The sequence below is a fragment of the Hemicordylus capensis genome, chromosome 3, assembly GCF_027244095.1.
Source record: "Hemicordylus capensis ecotype Gifberg chromosome 3, rHemCap1.1.pri, whole genome shotgun sequence".
Taxonomy (NCBI): domain Eukaryota; kingdom Metazoa; phylum Chordata; class Lepidosauria; order Squamata; family Cordylidae; genus Hemicordylus; species Hemicordylus capensis.
This window is the reverse complement of record NC_069659.1, coordinates 247153165-247171681: the sequence shown is the minus strand read 5'-3', so window position 1 is coordinate 247171681 and position 18517 is coordinate 247153165. Positions and strand designations below refer to the sequence as shown.

At 42.0% G+C, this 18517-nt stretch overlaps 1 protein-coding gene across 7 annotated transcripts in view; it reads left to right on the top strand.

The window, feature by feature from the left end:
- The window catches only part of EXOC6 (exocyst complex component 6), a 138180-nt gene extending 119871 nt beyond the window's left edge, over positions 1-18309 (top strand). For all 7 annotated transcript variants that reach the window (XM_053309487.1, XM_053309489.1, XM_053309488.1 and 4 more), the window contains 3 exons: positions 15299-15411; positions 16481-16492; positions 17252-18309. In XM_053309487.1, coding sequence (XP_053165462.1) covers positions 15299-15411; positions 16481-16492; positions 17252-17384 — 258 coding nt within the window. In that variant the 3' untranslated portion in view covers positions 17385-18309. The remainder of the gene's footprint in view (positions 1-15298; positions 15412-16480; positions 16493-17251) is intronic.
- The last annotated feature ends 208 nt before the right edge of the window (positions 18310-18517 follow it).

The following is an 18517-nucleotide window of genomic DNA, read 5'->3' as shown; positions in this document are numbered from 1 at the left end:
GCTGTTCTTATGTGGATACTGCTGACTGGATTCCAAAGCACAGCATGTCATGGTTGGTGTGAGCTTCTGAACTTTTCAGCTGCCCCCTTCCACTGACTGCCACTGTCAATGAAACATGAATGGCTGCCACCGAAAGGAAAAATCAGCTTCCACCGTCTATTGTGCACTTGCACGGGATTCCCTGGACTCCAGCCTTTGAACACTATGTTCTGATGGATAACAGCTGTTGCTTTGTTGATCCTGTGGTATGAGAGGGACAGAACAGATATGCTGATACTTTTTAAAAAAAAATTAGACCAACTTCTTCTGGCAAAGGAATATGTAGACTTTCGAAATACACAAACACTTCATTTTGCAGAATGAAAAGTATAGCCTGTTCTCAGCTGATTCATGTTGCAAAAGATTTCATTTTAGATTTATTTCATTTCATTTTATTTTTTTCCAAGGGACTCAATGTCCTTTCCCCCGTTTTCCTCTTAACCACGAAATGTAGTCGGATAGCCTGAGAAGTGGTGACTAGCTAAAGCATCATGATTTTCAACCAGTCTCCCTAGTCCAACACCCTAACCACTACATCACTCTGGCTTAATCACTCATAATGTAGTACTTCAAATGGACAAGGCTCAATGAATACATATAATGATGCTGAAAATCTTTTACTTCCATGCTGGCTGAAAGGGTGCTTTTTCTTTTTCTTTCTCACGTTAACTGAACTTTCAGATGTATGTGGTTTGTGCAGTGTTTGAGACAGATAATATTATATATGATTATCAAATTCTGTATGTAACAGCCCTGACATATTTTATATTTAAATTTGAGACTTTCTGAATTCAAATTCAGAAATGGTATCCATAATTGCTGATAACAATTTGACATCTTATTCATAAAGACATCACTCTCATGTTTAAAATCCCTCAGCGTAGTTCACAATGGCAAGCATTTAGCATGGGCTACTTTGGTAGAAAACGGTCAGCCTTTTGGTTTTTTTTTTTTTTTTTAATTAAAAAGGTCACAATCTATTATTGGAATTTCAAAGAATCTAGCAATTAGCTGTAATCTGCAGTTCCCAGCAGGAGGCTTTCATTCTATTATAAAGAGAGAGTTTCCATCTCTGATCAAAGCCAAAATAAAACAAGATTATAAAATATTTTGTATGTGGTACACATACAGTGCCACACTATGCATGCTGTGTAAGTGATAGGCATTTGTATGTTAATGCTACCTCTAAGGGATGTGTTTTAACCTCTGTGCTTAGAGTAATATTTTATGACGAGTAGAATAGTGGCAATTTATCTGTTTAAAATGGTTAGTGGAGCCAAGCTACTTTTTAAACTTTAGGATGTGAATGGTTTTGAATATTTGAAGGTGAATAATAAAAATGCAGTCTACGGTAACCTAAAGTTTTTGACACAAGTATTCATGTCATCCAAGTTAGGGTAAGCTGAATTGATGGGTTCTTTCAAAGATCTAGGGGTATGCACAGAGTTTTGTACTAAAAAGTTCTAATTTGCACTTTCCAATGAATTTAAACTTTCTAGATTTGTACCTAGTTAAAAGAATGTTTGTGACCTTTTGACCCTTTTGTTATCCCTAATTCAGAAAGGCCTTTATTCTGTAAAAGCTTAGGTATTAAAAAAAAAGGGAGGGAAAGAAGGGGAGGGGGGGAAACGTTAATGGCGTAACAGTCCTTTCTGATCACCCTGTGTAAGATGTTTATGCAAAATGTCAATAGAAGCAATTGGCCTAACAGTGTGACAACTTACTTTGCTTGGAAATGGGCTAATCTCCTGTTTGGGTTATCCAGAGGTCAGGTAGGGATTTCTTTTCGCACTCCCCATAGTGCAGGGCTATACACTTTACAAGCTTTGTTGGGCTGCAGCCAAAATCTTCTCAGCCCTGATGAGCCCCAGTTATCCCTCAAAGAAAACAGCTTGCTTATCCTGAACGCATTTTCTTGAAAGTAGTCCCGTTTATTTCAGTGGAACTTACTTCCAAATAAGTGTGCTTTGGATCACAATTAGCTTGCTTCTAAGATCACTCAAGATCATTTGGTGTGCACTGGCTGTTCCTTAACACACTATAGCCACCTTTTCAACGCAATTGAGTTTGTTACAGTGGTTATTTTCCTGCTTTTTAAAAAGAAAGCTTATGGACAATTTTCATCCACTTTAATGATCTGAAGTGATTAAACTATTTTATGTTACCAGAGTAAATGAGTGTGATCTAGTGTAAAAGTACTGGTGTTCAGGATTGGGGTGCCATTTCCCTTCTGCCACATCTCTTTTTCCCCTGCCATTGCTAATGGCCCACTTAAATATATGCCTGCCTTAATTCTAGAGAGGATTTGCGGAGCTGCTGTTTCAAGTCTTCATTATAGGCCTCATCCTGTCCCTTTCTGAAGTTCATGTGGAACATCCTCCTTCAGAGCTTGCCACCGTTGCCCTGTCACAGCAGGCTGGAACTCAATAAGTGCTCAGGCAAGCATGGCAGGCCATGAAATAGGCCTTGGCAGGTTGCATGCTGTGAACTCCTGCCTTAGTGAATCAGCTTCTGTGTGTTTTTATAACAGGCTTTTCTCTCTCTGTTAATTATGCCCCAAGGCTGTGGAAAGGCAGCATTTACCTGTTGAAACAGACTAAGCAGCAAGCGTTCTGACATGTTTATCAGGCAGATTGTATTTGACAAAAGGTAATTACACATGCAATCAGGACTAGGAATATCTGGTTGATTACCAGTTAATAATAAACTGTTTAGCATATGGTACAATTTTTTGGTTCAAGGAAAGTCGTGTAAATATGAACATAGCTCAGTAAGGAAAATGACCTCCTTTTTCAGTATTTGGGTTTAATTCATAATTTGAAAAATCTGAACTAGCACAAATGCCTTACTTATCCTTCTAATAAATTTTCATACACACTTCAATACAGCTCTGTTAAGTGAGATTAATCTGCCGCTGCTGTCCCAGCTATATATACGCAATCTTTTCTTACTTTTTAATTTATTTATTTTTACTTTGATCATTAATAGGTGCAGCAAATATGTCTTTTTGCCTTGGCTTTTCTTTCTTGAATGATTGTCTTGGGGCAACTATACCCATCCCCACCCACCCCTCTAAGGAACATCCACATGGAATTGTGTGGCTTTTGTATACATAGGACTTGAATGCACCTGAAAGATCAAATGCAGTAAGACCCTATTGTGTGTTGTTGCTTACACATGACTGTGTGTTGCTATGTAACACATCCTATGAGTTCTTTGTTTTCTCCATTTAAATCAGCATTCAATACATTACTTACATCTGATAAATATTCTTAGTAGTAGTGCAAATCTCATTGACAATAATAGCTAATGGATTGTCTAAACCAGGTTGTAGTCCTGTATCTGCATTCTTAAAACTGAGTTTAAAAGAATCTAGTGACAGGATGGAAAATCCAAAACCACAAAGGTTATTCAAAGCATGGGACAAATGTCCTTTTTATCCTGCAGCAAAATCGCTGAGTGGTGTATTTGAAGATGTGAATTAGGTTCAAATAGTGGGGGCACAAAACATGGGGTCAGCGACAGGAATTCTTCACACCAATGTCTTCCCACATATTCTTTTGTTCTTTTGATACTGGTCTGGCTACAGGGTTCAGCCTTAGCTCCTTGAGGCTCCAAATAACAGGAGTTAACTCATTATTGGGCACTGAATACAACAAATGAATTCCCAAGAATTCAGAAATGGGCAAAAACCCACCAAAAAACCCACTATGTCTTATTCAAAGACTTACAGAACTGCCTTTTAATGTATGGAATCAAGTTTTTCATAGTATTTCTTGGCCATCCAGTGGCTGAATTAGACATTTGTTTTCATAGGGACTGACTGGCAGCATGTTGATTATAAATGCTTTACATGAAAGTAGGTACAATTGGTGTCAACCAATGTATCGGGAAAAGAGCATTGATCTTACATGAATGTACAAAAATATAGCTAACTTTGCAGTGAAGAATACTAGCAGCATTGCATATGATGCAATAATCACAGTAATAGTTATTTTGTTCACATTTTAACTGTGTGTGTAGCATTAGTATAGCAATTTCCTTTGAAATTTCAATTTAAAATGTTGAAAAAGGAGAGCAGGTGATTTAAAAGGAGAAATTTAACAAACTTTTTGAAGTTTACATCCAAGAAAATAAAGAGCCTCACTTCCATTAGAGATTAAATCTATATGAGAAGAAAGGTTTTTTTAAAAATACAAATGACGCTGTTTCTTATACTTATTTCACAACTACAGTGTTTTGAGTTGGGTGAGTACCTAACTGACAGCACTTACCCCTGATGAAATCAAACCTCTTATTAAAATCCTAAATAATATAGGGGGAGATTTTTGCCAGTGGGATTACCTAAGTCAAATAGGAACAAACTGGTATTAGCAAAGTTATCTGCCACCCAAAATTTTTTTTTAAAATGCACCTGGAGTGTTCCATAAGATTTGAAGACTGTCCTTGTAGTGGTGCCTATGTTTAAGAAATGAGATAAATATTACCCATATAACTATTGGCCCTTTAATTTGTTGTATATTAACAGCAAATCTATATGCAAAGTTTTTGCTATTCAAACTGAATAATTGTGCAGAAGAAAATAAAATATTTGCAACTGAGCAGGCAGGTTTCAGAAAGGGAGAAGTCCACTAAATTATATTGTCTTGGATATTATACATAAATATTCCTTGAGTAGTTGCTATTGATTCTCCTTGGTATTTGTAGACCCCACTGTTGCCTTTTAATAGAATTTCCAGGAGAAGCATACGATGAAGCAGACTAATATTCATATCTGACACCTCAATGTGCTTGATGCTTTTTATGCTGATAGTCAGGAACTACTTACAGACAACATACTTTAGTTACAACTGTATTCTTGCTCCCCTTTTAATTGTTTAATGTTTACACTATGGTAGCTCTCTTACAAGGGCTTCTGTTACACTCATCTACTTTATGTGGATGATATCAGCTTAATGTAATAATAATAATAAGCTTAAAACACCTGCTCAGAAGTCTAGAGTGCTTACATGTTTACTAACTGCTGCCAGATTGATCATTCCAAGAAAGTGGAAACTCACTGATTCTGCCTCTTGGGATGATTGGTCAATTATGGGATCTTGTAGTAATGCTTAAAATGGCTAACTGTATTTGAATGTTGGAAGATGATTATATATTTAATTTGAGTCTTTTTATTAATCTTTGGAACAACAAAATACAAGATTATTTTTTCTTTGTTGTAATTTAATATAGTTGGATTGTAACTCGGTATTGCTGATTTTGACTCTTGATACGTTTTTATTCCAACGTTTGTTTATACCTGTGAGAAAATTAAAAATAATTTTTAAGAGTCTTGAGTACTTTCTGTGCATATGAACAACAATGATTAAACTGAAAAAATTATTTCAGGTTGAATTCTCAACCTTCTCCCTCCATCTAAGGATCATGGATTGCATCTCCTTAAAACAAGTTCAGACCTATAAATATCTTAGTTTCATTTTTAAGAGGTGGAAATAAAATTTAATCAAAATGTTGTTTAATAAAAATTCAATCAAATTAATTTTAAAAGGTGGGAACGACAAATCAGGCCATCTTAATGTTCTAAAGAGGTTAAGATAGTAATTTAGCTAGCCTTAAAATGTATCATGCCACTTCTCTCCCCCGCCCCCTATTTTATAGAATCCCATATGCTATACTATATCTCAGTTAACTCAATAAGTTTTAAATTGCTCTTCTCCCCAGATCATATCAAGGCCTTTACTGAGAGGAGGAATTGTTTTTACTGTGTAAAAAAGTATGACTATAGGTACTTTCATGTTTCTTCAAGAATAAATTGTTTCAGTTTGAGCTTCTAGCAAATAAGAGAGTCAAAGATACAACACATCAATAATTTCCTTACAAAGCTCTCTCCAGACCCAAATCTCCTGAAACAGGATTTTGAACATTTAGAAAGCCTTTTTCTTATGTGTTCAGGCTACCACATCTGCAGCAATAGAGAGGAGAGAACTGGGTGGGTATCCTGTATGATCAGAGAATATGTATTTGTAGTTCAGTGTAGAGTGAGTGTGATGTTTTCTGTTCACAGCATGTAGCAGACTTCCTTCTCTGGACTCTTTTGCAATCTTAAATTGAAATGGATTGTATATTTTAATCACCTCATATAATCACCTTATTGTTGCTTTAAAAATTAATGGTTGCCTTCCATTGTTTAGCTGCATAAGAAGAATGGAGGCCCTAAAACAATACCTTTAAACAATGGTCCATAACAGGACTGAATGAAGAGACCTTATATTCTAGTAGCTTATAAAGTATAGAAGTGTGCATAAACGGTGTGTGTACATGCCATATTAGTTGCCCTTGTAGTCTGCTTTCTTCTGTTCTTTAGATTTTTTTTTGTTTTATGCCAAGAAATGTACTTAATATTCATGTATCTTATCTGTTAAACATATTAAGGTTGTGTTTTCTTCAAAAGATTTTGCCTTTCTCAAAATACCATTAATTCAGTGCACACCTTGTGAATATTTTCAGCTTGAAAGGAGCGATATAAAAGCAACAGCCTCTTTGCCATGTATGAAAAAAATTGCATTTTTAATCCTACATATGTAGCTATTTGGTAAAAATGGATCTAAAAATAGTAAAATAGTAAAAATAGCATTTTACTATTTGGTAAAAGTGGATCTATATGTAGTGTGCGCTTCAGGTAAGGAGACATATTTGTTCTGCTTAACTGACATTAAGTGCTCTAGGTAGCCATACCGTTCCTGAGCCAACCATGGCACTTGCTAATGTGGAAAAGTCAAAATAGGGAAATACTAGTGTTGCTGCTACTGTAAGCCAGTAATTTTAGCACTAGTATTAGCACCAAGGAGATCTGTGGACCACAATTTTTGAAACGAGACAAGAGTTTAAAGCTTCTCCATCCCTGTAAATAATTGTAATTGTCTTAGCTGATGTGTGTATTGGCAGAAGTAGCTGCCTTATGATTGGACTTGCCTTCAAATTCTTTTCCTGTTCCACCTTTTATATTAATTACAGGATTTAAATCCCCTAGGATTATATCCCTCTTCTGTTTTTCAGTGGAAATCAACATGTTTACTGTATTTCATCTGATGGATTTTGAGTCACGATGTATCTTTAGCCAAATCTTGATAGACTACCGCCATTACATCATTTACATTGTAGTAATTGCATAAGTGTGTGTGCGCACATGCATGTGTGAAAACACACACATTTTTATTGACCTCCTTTCCCCCCCTTTCATCTTTCCCCCTTTCCATTGACAATATCTTTCACTTCAGTAGCTTACTAAGATTCCAGTCATAAGCAAATAAGTACATGTGAGTTTCCAGCATCTGATCTAATGAGGTTTTTTAATATTACTATTATTTGTCAGGTATATTTGATTCTTAAAAGGCTTTAGCATCCTTATTCCATAGGATGTAATCAGTAGCAGAGGCAAAAAAGAAATTCTGCCCACAACAGATGCTATCAAATGGTTCCTATTCTTAGAGAATGGATGACTAAAAGGCAAATACAGGAGGTCTTTGACCATTTGGTCTGCAAACATACAGACATAATTATTTTAGGGTACATACTTGTATACAGTACTGACACTTTTTATTTATTTTTTCCTTTGCAATTTTAAATTGAAGCAGGCATAGTTCATAACTTGTTTATATATAGCATTTATTCAAGGCATAAGTTGGCAAATTGTAAAATCGACAGTGAATACTTGCTCTAGTGAACAATACATTTAATTTGACATAATGCTCACATTTTCATTACAACTCTAGCCAATGCAAGATGCATAACATACCTGCCAGATTCTGTTGAGCATCTCCATCCTGTTAATTAAGGAACATAGCAAAATGTAACTTGGCACTGCTGTGTGCAAAGTTGTGTACAAGTGATACAAATAATCAGGACATGGTTCCAAAGGCTTGCACACCAAGCAAATCTTACTGATCCACAGTATACTTATATGCTGTCAAAATCCTTGTTTTACATTACATGTTGCAGTGTGCCAAGTTCACAACTGCAGCTGTGAAGTAAGACAAATCATAAGTATATGATATGTTGATATGATCGCACAGAGCAGCAGCCTTGCTGTCACTACAGTTCTATCTTCTCCATCCTCATTGGAGAGTGTCCCAACATAACCCCTGAACCTGCACTCAGGAGGGAAGAGGGGAGTTATAATTGGATGGATTATGTAATTTGCTTGTATGCATTGGTTCTCTGAAGCATGTAAAGTTAGCTTATGTAGCTTTTAGCAACAGAGACTTTAGAGATTGTTGCTTAGGTATTTATATGAGTGTGGAATCGGCTTGCAGTCACACTTTGTTCTTTGTGTTTTCTTGTACTCTCTGCTGTCTTCATGCAGGCTGTAGCTAGTCTGACATGCATCTGATTGCTCTGAAGTCTGTTCCAGTTAATATACAATAAGGCTATTCAGACGACACGAGCTGCCTGAAGAGCCCTCCCTCTGGAGCAATGGGAGCCCTCTGCTCTCGGCTGCTCCAGAACCTGATAGCCCTGGTTTTTTTGCCCAGGGTTTTACCAAGGTTTGTTTTACCTTGGTAGGGATCGTGTGCACAATTGCCCCTAGGTAAATAGGCTCCCCTTCGGCCTGCCACCATTTCCAACTGCCGTGCCTGCCGTGCTGTGGCATGGGGCACTCTGGGGTGCAGGAGGAGGAAGTCCTCCCACTCTCAGCTTTTGCCTTTACCACATTGCTGCTCGTGTGGACGTGTGCCGTGGCAAAGGCAAAGATGGCAATGCTCCTCTGCCGGGGAAGGCAAGCCAGCTCCTGCCAGATGCATCACGCTTGAGACTAAGCAGGATGTATCATTTCAGTAAATATTTGTTTGCTTCTCTGAATGTATGTTCATTCATAGGGCTGCATATATTTTATTATTACTAGCACAAATGACAAATTTATTTATTTTTCATGTAAATCACTTTGATCATTTTTGTTGAAAGGGGGTGTATAAATATCTGCAGTAGTAGTAGTATTTAGTATTATGAGATTTTGCACTTTCATTTTATTTTATAGAAACAAGTTTCTAGTTTCAGTAAAAACGGTCTTGAAAGACTATGGAAAATCGAGTAGTTGGGTGTGGAATCTTTCATAGGCATTTCCCATGACTAGTGCAGACAGATATAGATAAAAATAAACTGTGCCAAAGAATACAATGTATAAAATGTGCTGCATTCAGTTTCTTGTGATGCAGAATTTTGAGATATAGAGATAGATGAGAATGATAGATGAGATAGATGAGAATAAACATGGCTTTTATGTGTGTTTCTTCACACACACCCTGATACTTTCTGTTGCACATCTCTTCTATTCTAGTCATTTGTAGATGGAAAACCTAATTGCATGAAAGTCCCTTTGGGGAAAAAAATACAGTTAACAGGAATGTCCTGAGTAGTGTGGCTTTAATGGGTCTTTGCATAGCTTGCGATAAATGTGAGGTTCAAGACCAATGTAACTTTCAGCTATCCTACATTCACAGCCAGTGTTATATCTGAATATGCATGTGCAATTGTCTTCAAAGATACCTTGAGGATAATAGTCTGGCAATGCACCCATTCGCCTATGACAGTAATGTGTATACTTGGCCTTCCTGCTGGTATTCTTCCTGGACATTGTGCTGCATCGTCAGTTATTATTAAATCCAATTGAAGTTAATTTGTCTCATTTATTTTGATGGTTCTTAGTCGTGACTAACTTAGTCTGGATGCTGCTCACTAAAGATAGCTGAGAAGTGGTGAAGGGGTGGACACAGTTGTGCAGATAAGACTCTAAATGAGGGGTGGAATATCCTGTGCCACTTTCCCAAGAAGTGTTGCATAGTACTCAAGTTACACCCCACCCCACCCGACTTTCCCTATCACCATGGAGGGTTCAATTTTGTCAGTTTAACAAGCAAAAAAAGATTGAGAACACAGGGAATTGCATGATCTGAGTGGCCAGAATAAATCTTGCTATCTCTTGAATATACTCTTAACTCCTTCTTGGTTAAATAACATGTTGTATATTCCTCAAATATCAAGAGATTAATAAGGGTGTCCACACTGTGAGTCTTCAGTCACACCCATGACTATCCCTGCATGTGGCTAGAGTGATTCTTTGATTCCATATTATGGTGGTTTTATTTTTTACGTTGGTGGCTTGACATATTTGTTTGGCCTCCTTATACTTAAAAGTGCACTGGTAGGTTTTGGCTCCTTGGTTCCTGAACAGTTTTTGAAAGCAATGGGGTTTATTTGCAGTTGGGTTACAGTTGCCTTTTAACAAACAAACCATGCTTTATTGGCGCTAACTAGGCTGAACCAAAACTAAAAAGTTTCAAAGAAGAGCTTAGTGGAGTGTACTACTGTCATAGCGATCAGTAATCTGAGGCTGTTCTCATAAGCAGCCAAGCCCAGGCTTAGGCCCATGAAAACCACTGGGATCCACAAAGATCCCAGTACTTCACTACAATAAAAAGGTATAGTCTTCACTATAGAGTGAAGAATATACCAAACCTAATAAATTAGCCAATCGGGGTTTGAAAATGGGTATATCTTTATTTTGTGCTTTCATACTCCGATCACTGAGTGGACAGGTTGAGAAGGCAGACATTCCTGGAGTATAAATTTCAGTACCACAGTAAGGGTGGTATTTTTTTGCCATTGAATTAACTTTTATTTAGAAAGAAGCTGACCTGGTGCAGAGCCTCTGCGCCCCTAGCCACCCGTCCCCGTTGCTAATTGGCAGCTCACTTGCGAACTCTCGCGAGAGCTGCCACACATGGGATTAGCGAAGGGTACTTTTACGAGAATTGTATATATATAGATAAGTCTCATTCATTTTCAGTGGAGCATGCTCCAAATAAGGGTGTGTAGGATGGCAGCTTTGATAGCAGTATTATTTCACTGATCTCCTGCTTTAGAGTTAAGAAAGTGAGTTATACCTGTACATTGCACACTGGAAGCTAAACTAATTGTCTATAACCATCTACATAGTTTAAGCAGTGTGGCTGGTTTGAAGCTCAGTGGTATGATATTCAGGGGAGGAATTCTGCAAGAAAGCAATAGATCAAGCTTATGTTCCTAAGAGACTTACTTGTAAGTGCCAGAAAAAATGGGATTGGCTTCTAGTTTAGGGTGTTTAGCAGCAGGGTGTAAAAGACTGATTGATTAAATGATGAGATGGGCTTGAAGAGAGAGCTTCTCATATTCTTTCTCTAGGGATGTCCCTGATACCAAAGCTTCTGTGGGAGAGGCTTTTTAAGTGTGTTAAATTGTATCCTATCTAGGCTAGAATATATCACGTAGGATATAGTCTAATAAGGATATATTCTAATAAACAGTTCATCACCATCTTTCAGAACCTAATTGTTCCTGTGATTGAGGAAATGGTATTTGTCCATTATACGTGGGAACAAGAAAATGTTTTTGTATTTAAACAAGAGAAATATCATTAGAAAATCCTGGTTGTCTTTTAATTTTTTTTTTTAAGGCAAAGCAAAAAGTTTATAATGGGCAACATTTATGCCTATTGAATTTTCCTCTGATCCTACATTCTCATTCCTGGTTAAGGTGTAATTCTACTTTCTGAACTACATCTGCAAGTTTGTTTGAGGCTTCAGTTGCAGAACCGAAGTGGTGGTGGAGATTCATTCCTAAAGGTGCTTTGAGTTGCACCGGCATGTAGATCATTTTTTATGTTTGCCAGACTTTTTCTATATGCATCCTTAAACAAGGTTTTGCTAGTAGTGGTTTTTCTAATGTCTGAATCCTGAGTGCACTGTTTGGAAGTAAGATCTTCTATTTGCTGCTTGTGAAATTTTGCTGATCAGGGTCCTTGCTTGTATGCTATTTGAAAGCAGAATCCAAGAGTAATTTGTTACCCTTTAAACCTTCCACCCTCTACTTGTAAGTCAGGATACTAAAAGGTTAGAGTTCCTCTCTTATGAGTAGAATACGGATTAAAGTTTGTTAATTATATAAAACCAAAGGATCAAGTGATCTTTTGTTCTCAAGTTCATGTTTCCTCTCCCTTTATCATCATCATCTCTTTATAAAATGCCCAGGAGATTTATACTAGTCAAACCTGGTAGTGTACATGTGTCTCCCCTTCAAAAATAGTACAGAAAAGGCGGGGTGGACATGCTGTGGAAATTTAGGGACCCACCTTTTTATGTCGCATGTGAAATGGCCCACTAAGGATGTGTGGCAAGCTGAGTACCACTAGCCCAGCAATGAGGCACTGCCTACTGTATCTGTGTTTGCAAATTCATCTGTCCAGCAAGCTGAGAAGCATTTTAATTCTTCCTTCCAGCTGAGAGAGCTGATGGCATTTTCATGGGTGAAGTTTTAGATAGATTTTTCATTAAATTTGGTCTGTGAAACAAATGCAAAACCCATGCTAGCAAGAATGTGCACGTTGACCTTCTCTTCTGTCACATTAACAACTTGCATTTAAGGCACAAATCGACAGAGGCTGAGGGATGGTCTGGTCTTGGAAATGGTCTGCACTTTCCTAAGGCTATTTATTTCAGTTTTAGGAAGAGCTTACCTGGGGGAAGCCTTGACTTTGGAGGGTAATAGATAATTGAGGGCTCAGTTTCTAGAAGAAGAGAGAGACCAAGGCTCATGTCTGTCTGGAAACGTCCCTTCTCCCCTTGTTTTCCATCCCCGATGTTGGGGGGGGGCACTCCCTGTGGCGTCAAGGGCAAGAGAAATGCACTCAGGGTTACTTCCATCTATTCCTCCTTCATCTACTCCCTGGCAGAACTTTAAGTCGTGGTGGTGGGCCTGGGGTTAGATTAAAAAGGGAGAACCTAGGCTTGTGAGTGGGGGTTGCAACCCCATTCCAGAGTCCTCTTAGTCTTTCATGGGACAGCTCCGGGGGAGTCGAATAGCTTGTCGATCCTGGCCCCTCGATCCTCTTCACATTGACCAGAAGTCGCTGACTGGCTTCTGTGGAGGCGGCTGAGGGCTCTCTGGCTCAAGCTAGGCTCTACTTGGGAGGGCTGTGGGAAATCGAATCGCCCTGCTCGGTGCGAAGCGGGGAGCCTGGAGCGCGCCTGAAAGCGGCAAAAAGGCCCCGAGGCAGCAGGAAGGGGGAATGAATCGCGTCGCCCGCCCCCCCTTCCCGGTGCACAAGTATGGTCGCAATGTCGGGTTAAGGCAAAAAGGAAATCACAGATTGAGCCCTGTTAATTAATAGATAAATAACTGCGAGCTCTCTCTCCCCGCCCCCGTCAGCTTTCCCAGAAGTCAAAACAACCTGCTCTTAAGAACCGCCAGGATGGAGGAATCTGATCCGCGCCCAAGTAGCAAGTTAAAGGCTTGGCAGCTCGAAACAATGCGAGCGTGGATCGGAAGTCGGGTTTAACTGGCTTAGAGGGGATTAGGGCTTCAAATTGGAGGCGGGGGCCGCTGCTTTCCTGCGAGAGTCACACTGGCTTTTAAAAGATTACGCGCAGAGTTGACAGCAGCTCCGGCTGGAGACGAGTTGCTAAGCAAAGGCTCCCCTTGGAAGAAGCAGAGGCGCTGATACACTAGCTGGTGCTGGGTGTGTGTGTGGGGGGGGTTTCTTCTCCCCACCCATCCCCTTCGTTTTTTCTTTCTATTTTATTTTTTATTTTTTATTTTTTATTTTATTTTTTACATTTATATCCCGCTCTTCCTCCAAGGAGCCCAGAGCTGTGTACTACATGCTTAAGTTTCTCCTCACAACAACCCTGTGAAGTAGGTTAGGCTGAGAGAGAAGTGATTGGTCCAGAGTCACCCAGCAAGTCTCATGGCTGAATGGGGATTTGAACTCGGGTCTCCCGTCCTAGTCCAGCACTCTAACCACGGCACCATGCTGGCTCCATTTCTCCCCTTCTCCTCTCTTTGATTTATTTGTGCTAATACCTAATGCCAGGGCTCCCCAACCTTCGATTCCCAGATGTTCTTGGACTACAACTCCCATCCTCCCCAGCTGCAGTGGCCAAACCCACCGTGGTAGATGGGGCCCTTTGCTGTGGAAAAGCATCTGCTGTGGATGCAGAAGGGTCCCGGGTTGCATCCCAGACAACATCTCCCAAGTATAGTGCTGGGGAAAACACCTGCCTGAAACCTTGGAGAGCCACTGGCAGTCCCTGTGGACAAAACTGAGCTCGATGGACCCATGGTGTGAGGAAGCTTCCTAGGGTCCTGTGAGGGGAGTTGCAGCCCATTAGCATCTGGGGAGCAGAATGATGGAGAATCCAGCAAGTCGCCTTTAACTTGGCAAAGAGGCACCTTTTAACGTGGTGATTCTCTTTGTTTGGCAGGAGGAGAGTAACTGGCCCTATCCATCCCCAGCACAGTACCTCCAGTGACTGTTGCTGCTGGTGTCTATCTTGTGTTTCTTTTTAGATTGTGAGCCCTTTGGGGACAGGGATCCATCTTATTTATTTGTTATTTCTCTGTGTAAACCGCCCTGAGCCATTTTTGGAAAGGCAGTATAGAAATGAATGAATGAATGAATGAATGAATAAATCACTAGGTTACATTAGATTACACAATGAATACCATGAATATTTATATACTGCTTTTTAACAAAAGTTCCCAAAATGGTTACATAAATAGAAACAATACCTGTATTATCTGTATTACATACATAGATATAATATCTATATTACACAGATATAATTAAACAGAATGGTTCCCTTTCCCGGAAGGGCTCACAATCTAAGATCTAGATTAACTAAATGCTGGAGTATTCTGATCTGACGTTCTTTATTCCCATATCTTACATGTTATCTGAATGCTAATTCCGTCGCCCTAAATTCGAACTGCCGCCCTCCTCTGCCGAGTTAGATGATTGACAACTCCCTGAAACTTGGTCTGTCCTGCCACAGTCCTGGACCGGGAGGCAATCTAGTTAGAAATGGGTCTTCCCGGGACAGAGCGAGGTGACTGGCCGAAGGTTCCCTTTAACCCCTGGAAAGCTCTTGGCCAAGGGCCAGCGACCCGTTTCCAATCGCCAGCTTGCCTGCCTCGGCGCCTTGCCGTCGCTCCCTCGTTCCCGGCGCCCTTTCCCAAACTGCGGCCTGCTTTTCCTACAGCGCTCCCCCGGTCTCCCCCTTATTCGAGACGCTCCGAGCTTTCTCCCAAACTGATCGGAAGAAGGGAAGGCAGGGCTGGGTGGAGCAGCTGCCGCCAGAGCCACCCGGAGCCTTTCGGAGCCCAGGCCGCTGGGGGTGGGGGTGGGGGCAGCGGCCCTAACCGCCTCTCCTTGTCTCTCCCCATCCAGCTCCTGGACCTGTTCATGGTGTGGGATTGGTCGACTTACCTCGCGGACTACGGGCAGCCCAGCTCCAAGTACCTGCGCGTCAATCCAAGCACCGCCCTGGCCCTGCTGGAGAAGTGAGTCTCGGCCCCCTCGCGAGCAGGAGGCGGAAGCCCTCCAGGCTGCCCCGCTGCTGCGGCTGCTTCAGGGCCCGAGAGGTCCGCTCTGCAGCTCCTGCCTCCTGCCCTCGGCGCTTTCCCCCGAGGCTTAGGCGATGGGAGCGGGTCTTATGCGTCAGTCTCTGGGTGCCAAGGGGGATCTCTTTGCGCCAGGCCTCCAGCTCGACTCCTTAAAGCCCCCTTTAAGACTAGCAGCTCCCTTTACTTCTGGCTCCTTAGCCAGTTTTCTGGAAGTAAGCTCCATTGCTCTCATTGCGACCCCGAAGTCAATGGACTCGGGATCGGAGCCTTATGCGGAAATGGATTCCGCATAAATCCGTTTCATAGGACGGAATTTCAGCATCTCTTGGTTTCAATGTCCAAGTGCCCAATCTGCTTTTTTTTTTTTTAATCTAATAGGATTCAATGTGGTACATTTGCAAATCATCATGTTTCGATATAGCATTATTTTCGATATTGCCTATGTACACATGCTTTGCCCTAATTCTCCCCCACCCCGGCCCCAACACACAACAAATTAAAGATTTTTAACTGGCTGATAAGTCGCTGGGCTATCAAGTTTGTATCAAGTTGTCTGCACCCCACAAAGCAAACATGCCTTGACTAGAGAGGAAATCTAAGCAGAGGCGCCTCTGCCCTTTCCCAGCTCTTCCCTCCTGAGATCTCGGCTTTCTATTAAAGTATGCTAGTTCGAATGCTAGTTTTCTGAACGGAATGCTACGATCCTTTGCACACTTAGCCTGGAAGTGAAGTCCCGTTTAATTCGGTTGGATTTGCTTCTGAATAAGCCTACGTAGGCTCCCATTGCAATGTTCTCTGGAGAAGTTGTTCGGGTGGCAGGGGAACTTTACCAAGTAGATAATCGCATAGGCTGAAGGGCAGGGAGATATTTTAGGACGCAGTCTTTGCGGGAGCATAAATACATCCGATGTCAGGGAAAGAGAAAGATATAGTAATGCTCTGCACTATGGTGTCTAATGTTTCCTTCTGTTTTGTTTTTCTGCTTTTCTGCACGAACATTTTGCAGAGTCCACAGAGGGTATGTATGTTTCTACCTTTTTCTGACATTTCTGAATTACTCCTTCGATTCCGTTGGGTGTTAAATCCCCAGAGTTCAGTTTTTCAGGTTGTTAACCAGCAAGCAAGTTTCGTGTCCTTTTCCTTAGAAAGAAACTGAAAGGAAAATCAAGCCAGATAAAGTGTCTTGATTGTTATAAAATCATATAAATGACAATTCCCTTTCGCTTTGATCATAGTAGATTGCATGTGAGAGATTGAGTGTGAAAACTTGGTATTTCAAATGGGACTAAATACAGTTGACTTCTTAGCAAGTTCCATTGTTTTTCCTTGGAACGTACTTCCAAGTACAGCTTTTGCTTAGGATCGGATGCCTCCTTATCCGGATAGAGTCTGATTCCAATGCATGGCAATCGGTTTGCTTAGGATCGCAGGCGAGTCCTTTTATCACGGCCCTTCCGACTTATTGCGAAACTGGCCCGTGGGATTTCAGGCTGTACCTGTGGTCTCACACCTACAGCATTTCCCATTGGAAGTCGGCTCTGTGGGTGCTTCGGACGAAAATGGGCGACGAAGTAGACTCTGTGAGGAAGGCGGAGCGCGAAGGTCAAGCCTCGCGCTGCCGAGAGTTGGCTGGGTGGCTCGCGGCCTGCAGCCCTCTCCCTCGGGGCACGGGGGTGCTCCGCGGGCCTGCCTGCGCAGAGGCGCGCTGCCCTCGCCCGGGTCTTGCTGGGGGCGTCGAATGGGCTTGCTCAGCCGGGCTGTCCTTCTCTCCTTCCAGCATGAAAGACGTGAACAAGAAGAACAACATCTTCGCCCAGTTCCGAAAGAACGACCGAGACAAGCAGAAGCTCATCGAGACGGTGGTGCGGCAGCTGCGCGGACTGGTGAACGGGATGTCGCAGCACTCGTGAGGGCCCGGCCGGCTTCAAGGCTGCGGGAGAGCCGCGGCCGGGGTCAGCGCCCCAGCCCCTCGTGGCCCCGCTTGACGGAGGGCCGGCGAGCGATGCTGACGAGGAGACTGGCCTATGAAGCAGCAGCAGCCGCCGCCGCCGCCCTGGGGCCTGGTGGTGGTGGTGGTGTGGGGCCCTTTCCCTAGCAATCGCTACTCTCTTTAAAAAAGTGTAAACAATTAGGAGGGGAGAAATGGGGCTGTGTATTTACCAAGGCAGAGCGCCAGAGTGTACAGTATAGTTGTAAATACCTCCAGAGGTGTCCTCCACCCACCCCCTACTTCGAAATGACTGGAAGGGGGGGTGGCCCCCAAGCTTCCCTTGCCGCTTCCTGCTTGAACCCCGCTGCCATCTTTTCTAAACTGCTCCAGGCCCACAGGCTGCCTTCCTCTCTCTCCTCCCACCACTCCAGCGCCCCGCATTGCTTGTATATGAGTAGACCGTTTTCTATATCAGGTTTTCTTTTTGTAGTCGGGGAAGGGAGATCTTTTTGTAAAAACCCTTTGAAACTACCTGAATCAAACGCCGGCCTTGGTGGCCTTTGAAGGCCGGGACTTTTCTAGATTATTCTCCCCCTTCCCCGGAGTTTGCTTCTGCCCCCGCTGCAGAAGGGACAAGACAACGCGATGCCCATTGTTGTGTGCGAAGTGTGTGTGTCGTTCGGGGTGTTGATAGCACTAGATCCGTGTTCGCCTTTCCCCGACTTCCAACTTCTGCAGTGGAGCCGCCGATGCCGAAGAAACACAAGCGCGAATGTATAACCAATGCAAACCAAATGAAATCGGGGACTTGCCTACAGAATGTACATTCTCTCTCTCTCTCTCTTTCTTTTTGCTCCCTGTATTAAGTTATTTGACGGTCCAAAAATACAGTAATATAAACCTTACCCGGGGTTTGGCTTTTGTGTGCGAGTGATGTGTTTGGCCCGGCCTGCTGGTTCGGACTTCGCCGCCGCGTTGCGGAGGAGGCTCTTGTTTCTCTCTCCGGGCCCTCCAGAAACGAGGGGGTCATCCCGGGAACGGCGATGGCCATCCACTTAGAGGGCCGGGCTTTCAGCGGGGAGAGCAGCAGCAGCAGCAGCTTCGGCGGGTTCG